Here is a 10,398-nt window from a genome sequence, read left to right on the forward strand (position 1 = left end):
CAAGTGTCCACCTAGTTGTCAAGGAGGAGGACTATTTTCCATGATATGAACTCAAATTCAAATGGCATTCAGTCAAGTCAGAACCTAAACCAAACAAGACTCTAGTACTCTCTATCAGAAATGTGCTGATCTTTTTTCCTTTTCTTGCCTTGTAACACATTTTAAAGCAGTCCATTTCTAATCCCTTTTTTCTGCTTTGGTAAGAAAACATAGCATTCTGTCTGCACATATGAGACAATGACTTGTAATTCCAAGCCCATTGGAGAAGACTAGTGTCCATGTAAGGCCAGCTGGGATTCCTGGTATGAAAGGGACCCTTAATAAACATAAACATAAAGGGCCCCCTCTAGTCTGTACTCTACTGTCCACCTCAGGACTCTTACTCTTCTAAAGAAACAGCAGCTTCTGGCTGTACAGAGGAAGCAGGGAAACTGATGTTAATGTTCTGGGGGTGGAGGAGAGTTCATTGGGCGTTGAGGGTGGAGGGGAGGGGCATTATGGGGAGTTAGAACTGAGATTGATGGAGGAATACAAAACTCTGGATGATGACCTCAGAAAGCATGGGAGGGACTTGCTGCTCAAATGCTATTATTACTGTAATCATACTGTAATAGTACTGTGAACTAATCAGAGAGTGAGTGAGACATAGACACTCAGAATGCAGGATTAGTCATTATGGAAAGAGAAAACAAATTTCGTTATTGTAGAAGATGAGCAGAATGCCTAGCATTGCTCTATTCGATCTGTTTAGTCAGGAGCCTTCTCCAGCTCTGGAGTAGGAGACCACGTCTGTGGTCTAAAGTGGAGACCACAGACGTGCATCCCTCTGCTTCCCAGAGAGTTGTTGCTATACAATGAAGGGTGGTTTGAGGTTTTGCAGGTAGTGATTAGTATTGTTGCCATGTGGCTAGACTAGAAAATGTTGCCCGTGGCAGTGCAAGCTCAGTACTGCAGTCGTGCCGTTTAACTTTTTCGTACTGTTACTGATGACCAGTAAGACCCCTCCCCATTCCCGAGAGATGTCTAGGCTCGGTTTTGAGGTCAAAAGTCAAATGTTTGTTGTTGCCAGGTGCACACAGCTCCTGCCTGAAGAGGCACAGATGCGGATGAAGAGTACTGAGGAGCTCCAGTCATGTTTTACCCACGTGCTCGTGCACTTTCTTACATCATTCTTGTCTTTACAGCATGAATTCAGTAACAGTAGTTCTCCACAGCTTAGATAAACTAAGAACTGCCCAAAAGAATGAATCAATAAAGAAAACTGACAAAAAAAACATCGTAACATAGACAGAAAAAAGAAAAATGTGTTAAAAGGTGTCCAAAAGTGGAACTCCAAAGCTCTTTCTAGGCCACCCCCTCTCTCCTGCTGTCTGAGGTGACCGTGCAGTCTAATTCATAGTAAAACATGCATTGCAGTCTCAAAGGAAACATGGCAGCTGAACAGGGAAAACTGTGGCCTGCCAGGACGCATTCCTCAGACGCTCCTGCATCCAAGGCACGCTCAGGAGAGACGCCGCTCAGGAGAGACGCCGCTCAGGAGAGACGCCGCTCAGGAGAGACGTCGCTCAGGAGAGACGCCGCTCAGGAGAGACGGCGCTCAGGAGAGACGCCGCTCAGGAGAGACGCCGCTCAGGAGAGACGGCGCTGAGGAGAGACGGCGCTCAGGAGAGACGGCGCTCAGGAGAGACGCCGCTCCTACTAGAGGACCACACTGTAACCTGTATACCCTCACACCCAGGTCAGGCAGTCGGGGAAGGTAGCATCACAGAGGTTGAACGTACTTGCAGTTTTATCTGGAAACTTCCAGTCTGCCCACATGGGTCATTCAGCCTTGATCAGTTGGAACCTAGATTGTTCAGTCTCTGCAGTGGTAATGCCTTTAATTCATTTAGAACATTGAAACTGAAATGTGAATCGTACAGGCTGTCCCTGTTCATTGATCATGGAAAGGATGGTTGTGATAGGATCGTTATAGACACTGAATTATAAGTCTCTGATCTCGAAGCCATCCAGCTAGTCCATAAGATGATGTACCGGAAGACCTGTGTGCTGCAACATGGGAATATGCAAATGGTTGGCCCAGCAAACAAATATAGTGTATAAGATATGTAAGACAGTCTCACCGCTTGAGAATCCTCAGTTCCACTAAACCAGAACTGAGCTGAACAATGTGTGGAACAACGAGTTGTGTTTTACCTGAACTGCTAGCTTGTTTAACCCGAACAGTTAACCTAAACTGCTAGCTGTGTTTAACCCAAACAGTTAACCATAACTGCTCTGGGTTTGACCTTGCATAATCCAATGTGGTAATACCTATCCAATAGGATGGGGGTTAATGGTAATGCATTGTTGAATCAGAAATGTTATCACATTATTCTTTCATAAAAATTTATAATTCAGGTACATTTGTTGCTCTGTTTTACATTTACTGGCTTTCAGAAGGGAGAGAATGATTTTAAAATCGGTTTCTCTGATTCTTTCTTGGCAGATGGTTTTGCCAAACATAGAGACAGAGTTGAATGGAAAAAGCTGTCTGGTTTGGTTTCCTCTACAGAGACACAGACATGGAGAAATCTGTGTTTGCCCCTCTTTATTTATTACATATTCACATTCTCAAGGAGGGCAGTTTACACACACACACACAGACGTGTGTGCAGCTACAGAACTTCTTCAAGATGTGTTACATCTTGCATAAAAGAAATAGACTCAAAGTCGAGAGTAAAAAACTAGGTCGATAGGTAGGTCGATTATGAGTGGTTGACAGGATCGGATAGAAAGTTTGGATGTATTGGTTTGTGTGACACTCCCAGCTCTGGTTGATGTCCCTTTCCTTCGCACAGCGTCGCGCCTGTATACGTATTCTGGTGGTGTCCACCAGAATACGTATACAGAGTCCTGCTCAGACTGTTTTCTCCTGATCATGGCTGTCTGCTACGACCCTTTTAGAGAACCCTCAGATGGAAACCAGCTGTGGGTTTTGGCTCTGAGAGTCTGCCGAGGAGCAGCCTGCCAAGCCGAGCCCAAGGGAGGAGCAACATCTGGAAAAGAAAGCCGGCTGAAACAAAAGGGAGACCAGCAACATGTCCTTCCTCCGCCGCACAGAGCCAATAGGAGCTCACCGTGTTGCACAGCTTGTTGGGGGAGGGTTGCTTCAAGCCTGTCACCTTCTGTGGAAAAAATCGGTATTTTAGAAAGTATGTTAATCACGGAGGAGTATGACGATGAAAAGCTGAACGGCAGTCTCACAACATTCGTTAACTGTATATTAGAGGGGTTGATAGAAAGAGGTGATACCGGACACTCTTTAAGAGCAACTCTCTCCTGGGCCTCTGACAGTCATACAAGAGCAAGCCTTAACGTGTACAAACCACCCACAAAAGCAGAGTGGGATGGAGGAGATCCATGCCCCCCTGGAATTCACCACACAGAGATACAGCTTTTGCTTTAAAACAGTATGCAGTTGCATGGAAAAGGTTGCTTTAATTACTCCACACTGTCCTTGTTTTTAGAGGCCTGGGAAGAAGTCAAAGCCCTATACTATGTTGATTACTTTAACAGCTTTAGGACAGTCTGTCGAGAGAAAATAATGCAACACGCCCTGAAATCCTTGGTGGACTTTTACCTCGTGTTCTTTTTTTTCATTTGGTGAGTCAGAGAGGCTGTAGAAAAGTAAGAATTAGATGTAATGCTGACCTCTATTTTTGGTGAAGAAGTGCACATTACAGGCTGGTAATTATATACTCTGGTTGGCTGGATTTCCATAAAGGCTGGGGCAATGTAATTAACTTTATTCCTTTCCAGTCTGGTCCAGTGTCCACACTCATTCAGTCAAAACCTCTCTTTTTGTACTGAACAGATCCAACAGGTACAGTAAGAATCAGGTATTCAATGAAACATGGCAAAATACAAAACTGTCTGAAGTCTGTTTACAGTTTATCCACATCAAATTCAATTATTTAAGGAAAATCTGAACATAAGCATAAGTGGGCCAATTTTCTTAATGCTTTGTCCAGAAACTTGGGGAACTGGTTTATTCAGCAGGGGGATAGAGGTGCACGTTTAAACAGCGCACCGTGACAGAGGGGGCATTCATCTTTCAGGATCCCCCAGGTCCTCCATTACAAACCACAGCGTGCCAACCAACCTGCTCTGCCTTCACAGGAAATGTTCACTTAGTTCAGGAAGTCTGAGGTTTTCCTCACCCTTTAGATTTCAGCTCTTGTTCAAACAGCACAGGGTTGTTACTCAGGTCAGAACAACATAGGTGGGAAAACATGGAGACCCACGAGGGGTCTGTCAGGTAAATTTAGGATAAACGTTAAGCCTCTGATTATTTAGATATGACTGATTTGTTTCAACTATTCACCCTTTGCTCATGTTAACTGCATTTATGATTTAAGATTTTTAGAAGAGTTGAGAAGTGTATTTTCGCCATTAAGGCTGGCCTCCATCATGGATTCTGAATAAATTATCTATATGTGAATTGTGAATATTTCATTGACAACATCAGACAATATACAATAATTTTCAGTTAGAAAAAGAAGCACAATATTATACATTTTAATGTTGAAAAGAAATAGTTGTATGCTTTCACTTCTCAAAATCATAGTTTGGCTAACTATTGATAGCATGGGAGTTTTCAAATAAATAATTACTGTTTTGCGATTTATAAGTGTTAAGTATTTAATACTGAATTACATTTTGAGGCAGGGTGATCACCATCCAATATTACTGACATTTTGTAGTTACAAATTTAAGCTATTAAATGAAACTACGGAGGTGTTCATGAACACATATTTTGATTATAATTCTTCCTTGGAGAGATGCTGTTTGGTCCAAATATTGGGATCATATGATGAGTTCATGGAATCCAGAAATGTATGAGGATTGTGCATCCATATTTAAGAAGCATTCGTTCAAAGTGTTGCACCTCATTTACTGGCCCACTTACCGGAAACATACCCCATGTATCACTTATGCTCAAGGTGAACTCGGAAAGGATCAGATTCTAGAGGGGCCTGGTTTGCCCAATGTTTTTAAACTGAAGTTGATTTCGGAACCACAATAATGTGTAAGCTCCAGTCCCTAGTCTTCCAGGCCTTAGTCCATTTGAGTGTTCAAATGTTGTTTTTAACATGCAGTTATGCCACAGTTCTGTAGGGGAGCTAGAGTCTCACTCAATCTTCTTAGCCAGCAGGGCCAGCTCTTTAGCCTTCTGCTTCTTTAGCTTCTTCTTGAGGAAAAGAAGGTCGATGTAGACGATGTGGTCCAGCACAGTGGAAGCACACAGCAGGCCTCCATGTAGCGCACCTGCAATCCCACAGCTAAACACGTCCTGGCCTGTACCGCGCGCGCACACACACACATACAGGAACACACACGGACAAGCGCACACACACACACACACACACACGAGACATGGAATGACTGTCGTGCACAGCTCAACACACGATCCGATCTATATTAGTAGATACAACATCAAAATAATTTCTATCATTCCCTATATATTGCTCCTCCCAAGGTTTCTTTAATTTCGTTCTCAATGAGTTTCCCTGGGAGATTTCCTTGTCTTCATTGGGGGTTTAGGTTGGCTGAGGGGCAGTTCTATGGGCATACGTGAAGCCCTCTGTGACATTGCTTGTAAAACATTCTAAACAAATACATTTAGATTTGATATATTTGGTTATTATATAGCTGAAATCCTACCTGAGATGTAGAGGTTCTTGACTGGAGTGTTGCACCTGTTCCTGGCTACAGCCTCGGCATGGAAGCGGTCCAGGTTGTGTTCAGCTGAGTACATGGCCCCTCGCTGGGCTCCCAGGTAGTGCATGTTGGTGAGAGGAGTGGCCACATCCTGGAAGACCAGCTACCAACACAACACAGAAACATCATTGAAAAATCTTCTTGAGATGTATGGGCCTGTGTGTTTATGTGACACACACACACCAAGTACACGCTCAACAGTTTCCTCTAACGTACACACCGACAATTGGACAGAAAGAGAAGGTCATACCTTTTCCCTTAGTTTAGGGAAAATGGTGCAGGCCCAGGCAAAGAGTTGATTAGCATATCTCATTTTGTAGTTGTGGTATTCATCCCCCCTTTTCCTCACTGCAGTGTCCTTCCACTCCTCAAACCACTCATATTTGACCATGGTTAGTATCGTCATGCAGGATTTCCCTGTGGGTGTCACAGTTTGTTAAGTCTCTGCTTCAGGCAATGTTATCCGAAGGTACAATGCCATTGTACTGTTGATACTATTTTCATTACCTGGGTGTCTTTTCTTGGCTTCTGGGTCTTTGGCAGAGGGGAATGTAATAAACATCATGGGAATGTTTTCAGGTGCGTCTTCTTTGCTCAGGGCAAAGAACTCATCCATCCTAAAAAAAAACAGGAATTATATCAACTTGGATGTTCTGTTTATACATGCAGTGTCATTATATTACATTACAACAGGCCAGAGAATTCAACAGTGACCAACCCTATGTTTCTGAAAATCTTACGAGTTAATATCTAGGCAATAGCACCACCTTGTGAAGAAAGTAAGGCAACAGTAATCAACTTTACTCACGAAGTATCCATGTCATTATTCTTGAACAGCCAGAAGTTGGTCGACACAATACCAAGCTCCTCCTGGGTGGCATCAAAACCAGAGAAAACCAAGAACGATCCTCGGCCATGCCTCATCATGTCAAGTCGATCTTGAACATCTGGGGAAAAAGATAGAATATTCATTCCTGCTAAACCTACTACGTAAGCGTGTTCGGACTTCGGTATTTGGCAAGAAAAAAAGTCTGAACCTCATTCTGAGCATAAGTTACCTTGCTTCATGCTAATCTCTGGAGGCAGTAGTTTCTGGAAGGTGGTAAAGATGCCACAGTTGGAAATCACCACAGGAGCACGCACCTCCACCTCCTCCTGACCCTTCTTCACTTTCACACCTGCACACGATCAAGAACAAGGAAGTTAGGAATCGGTTTGGCTATCTGAGTTATTTAGGCAGCGGTCGTAGATACACTTTGACCTACCATAAGCAGCCCCTTCCTTGTTGACTAAGATCTGGGTGACAGGTGCTCGGACCAAGACATTGCCTCCAGACTTCTGGATGACAGGGATTATGTGGTAGGAGATCTGACTGGCCCCTCCCCGGGGGTAGTACGCTCCTCTCTTGTAGTGGTGAATCAGGAGGGCATTGATGACAATACTGGAGTCCTTAGGTGGCACACCTAGAAAAGCATGTCAAGAAAAAAGCTTTGTTAATGAAAAGTCACATTTAGTTAACCAGTGCTTTACCAGTGATCTGGGAGAGAGAACCAAGAGATAAAAAGATAAGTCAAATCAAATCAAATGTATTTGTATAGCCCTTTTTACACGCAAGCATGTCACAGAGGGCTTCACATACGCCCATACAACTGCCCCTCAACCAACCTAAACCCTCAAGGAAGACAAGGGAAAACTCACCATAGAAGAGGTAGGAGAAGATGACATGGAGGTCTTTGTTGCTGGTCAGAGTGCTGACGAGATCTGTTGCTCCAGTCCCAGAGAGGGTGAATATGGGGGAAAATAGGTGGGCGATTCGTGTCTTCACCAGGAAAAGGGCCAGCCACTTAGGAATCAGCTTCAACGTGGCCAGGTAATGAGTCTTCTTAGCTGAGACCTGCCACAACCAAACAGTTTTGAGAACAGTTGTGGGGGAAAAGGGTTAGGGTTGGCCCTAGTCAGAAATTGTGCTTCCCATGCCAAAAAAAACCCACCCTCGACTCATCTAATACCTTCATGATTCTGAAGAAGGTTTCAATGGCGGCGACGTCATCTGGGAACTGTTTCTTGAGGTGAGCCTCCATTTCCGTCTTGCCAGTGAAGATGGTGTACTCTCGTTTCTCCTCTCCCAGCCCAATCTGGATGGTGTCAAAGTGTTGGTCCAGCTCGACAAACTCCAACTGGCCTTCGGTGATCTGGTCAAAGGCGATGCGCAGAAGGCTGTTCTCGTGGAGCTGGCCAATGTAGTGAAGTCCTTCAGGAGAAATCGTGACAATTCAGTGTGAGGGCTTACATTCAAAAATGTACACATCCTCCTATTTCTCACAAACACGACTTCTTACCAACATCAAATTCAAATCCTTTTTCCACATAGGTATGGCAGCAGCCCCCAGACTGATCATGTTGTTCCAGCACTAAGACCTTCTTGCCCACTTTAGCCAACGTGGCTGCAACCGTCAAGCCTCCTATGCCACTGCCGATGACAATGACATCCAAGTCTTTGGGGACTTTGTCAACACTGAAACCTGCAAACGGAAGATATCACAATTCTTATCTGAACACTTACATCTTATCTGTGTGCAATTCAAGTTGTAAATAAAGAAACCAGGTTATGTTCTTTGGAGGCAAAAGTCTGAAGGTTGGCCCAAGATATCTTACTACTACAATTGGCATCTTTGTTTTTAAGCTGTAAACGGTCTTTGAATGGCATGGACCGCTACTATCATCAATCAGTAATTATCTAATTAAGATAAACAGCACAGCATATGGAGATGAACAGGACTGGAACTACAACAGTTTAATCCTCCTTAAGAAATACTGACACCCATTACATTTACATTTAGTCATTTTAGCAGACACTCTTATCCAGAGCGACTTACAGTAAGTACAGGGATATTCCCCCAAGGCAAGTAGGGTGAAGTGCCTTGCCCAAGGACACAACGTCAGTTGGCACGGCCGGGAATCGAACTGGCAACCTTCGGATTACTAGCCCGATTCCCTCACCTCTCAGCCACCTGACTCCCATTAGCTTTAGGTCACAATGAGGACCCCACAATATTTATCTATATTATTTGAATTATGTTATATTTCTCTCTATCTATATTAATTCACTAAACCTCTCAAAGTCCAACCCTAACGTCATTGTCGTGAGAGGTGGAAACAGGTAATGCTGGCTAATAGGGCACTAGTGAAGCTCATAGGCCAATCCCCTGTGAAGTGGATAAAAATTGATTACTGAAACATTGAAGAAGAAGAAACCTGACATTTGGCTCAGTGTTAAAGCTATAGACGGAGTAACACAGAGAATCCCATCTTAAGGTTAGATCAATCACAAAATTACCATTTTGGAACATGTATTGTATCATACCGTCGTCAAATTATGATTTCCTGTGTTGAAACAGGGTGCCTAATGCAGAATAGCCTGACACAGTACATAAACTTATCAAGTAAATCACCCTATAGACATCATATCTGTAACTATTGGGAAATTGAAATTGTACTTGAATTAAAGTAGCTACATTTTAAAACATGTAGTAGACCATAAGACTGCAGAAGTGTTGAAGGTCTGAAGGCCAGACAGGAAGACTTGTTTATCATCTTTACCTTGTTTGATCACTTTGTCCCTCTTCTTCTGGTCATATTCCCTGGGGCCCGGCGGTCTCACAGACTCTATAGAGAAGGGACTTGGCTTGCCAAACAGGTACCAGTACGACCCTCCAGCCCACATCACCAACCAGACCACAAATATCAACAGCCACATGATCAAAGAGTTCAGCTACAGCCTATGGAGCAGGAAACCAAGTTTGCAGCTTTAAAACCTGGTGATTCTGAAACTGCCTTGCCCCATCAAGCCCCTTTTATCGTATTGAGTGACAAAGGTCTGGTTGGTACGACGAGAAAGTGTGTTTGTGTAACTGCCGATTATATTAGTACTATACGTGATAGGATTATCATGTTATAGCGGGCAATAAAGATAAAACACCTGCATGAGGTATGTTTTGCAAGGATGTTCTAGTCAGATGGTTACACAAAATGGTTGACTAAGCACCACAGTGCTGGATGGACACTGCACTTGGCAGCTGAAAAAGATTATCCTTGAAGTGTCAACAAAAAAGACTTGACAAAGAAAATGCTTTTGACCAAAGCTGAAATTAGCAGTAGGCTAGCCTCCACCAGGTCCAAATAATCATAACAATAAAACAAAAGTTATCTTCCAGTTTTAAATTACTTAAGTGTTATCAGATAAGGTAATTAAGATAGTGAGGAATTGTGCAAATCCTCCATAGACTTTATACACATACATCTTTTTTATGGATTTGTTATGGAAGTTTAGTTAACAAAGCCTTCTAATCATGTTTAAGGTAGAAATTTGGGTAGAACGTCATACCTGAATAAAATAAACATTGCCCAAGTGAAGTGATAACAGCTATAAAATACTTTATATAACTGGAATCTGTGGAATTAACTAGCTTTCCTATTAACCAAAAAATGAATCCTTTAATTCCATAACTTTTTATCAATGCAAATAATTGATTTAAAAATCCACAATTTATTTAAGTCTCTTAACCAATCAATAAAATGTTTGAACATTACAATAAGAAGTAAACATTCATTGTTTAGGCAGTTATTATGTCCACT

General features: G+C 42.9%; 1 protein-coding gene across 1 annotated transcript; it reads right to left on the bottom strand.

The window, feature by feature from the left end:
• Nucleotides 1-4,583: 4,583 nt before the first annotated feature.
• Nucleotides 4,584-9,591, bottom strand: si:ch1073-13h15.3 (inactive all-trans-retinol 13,14-reductase). Its single transcript, XM_062475594.1, has 11 exons — nt 9,364-9,591; nt 8,103-8,285; nt 7,773-8,014; nt 7,462-7,657; nt 7,029-7,226; nt 6,822-6,941; nt 6,572-6,710; nt 6,271-6,380; nt 6,014-6,180; nt 5,707-5,866; nt 4,584-5,340 (listed from the first exon to the last, which is right to left on the bottom strand). Exons 1-11 carry the CDS (start codon nt 9,518-9,520, stop codon nt 5,174-5,176), a joined length of 1,839 nt encoding a protein of 612 aa, XP_062331578.1. The 5' UTR covers nt 9,521-9,591; the 3' UTR covers nt 4,584-5,173.
• Nucleotides 9,592-10,398: the final 807 nt, after the last annotated feature.

Source organism: Osmerus eperlanus, chromosome 12, assembly GCF_963692335.1.
Source record: "Osmerus eperlanus chromosome 12, fOsmEpe2.1, whole genome shotgun sequence".
Lineage (NCBI taxonomy): Eukaryota > Metazoa > Chordata > Actinopteri > Osmeriformes > Osmeridae > Osmerus > Osmerus eperlanus.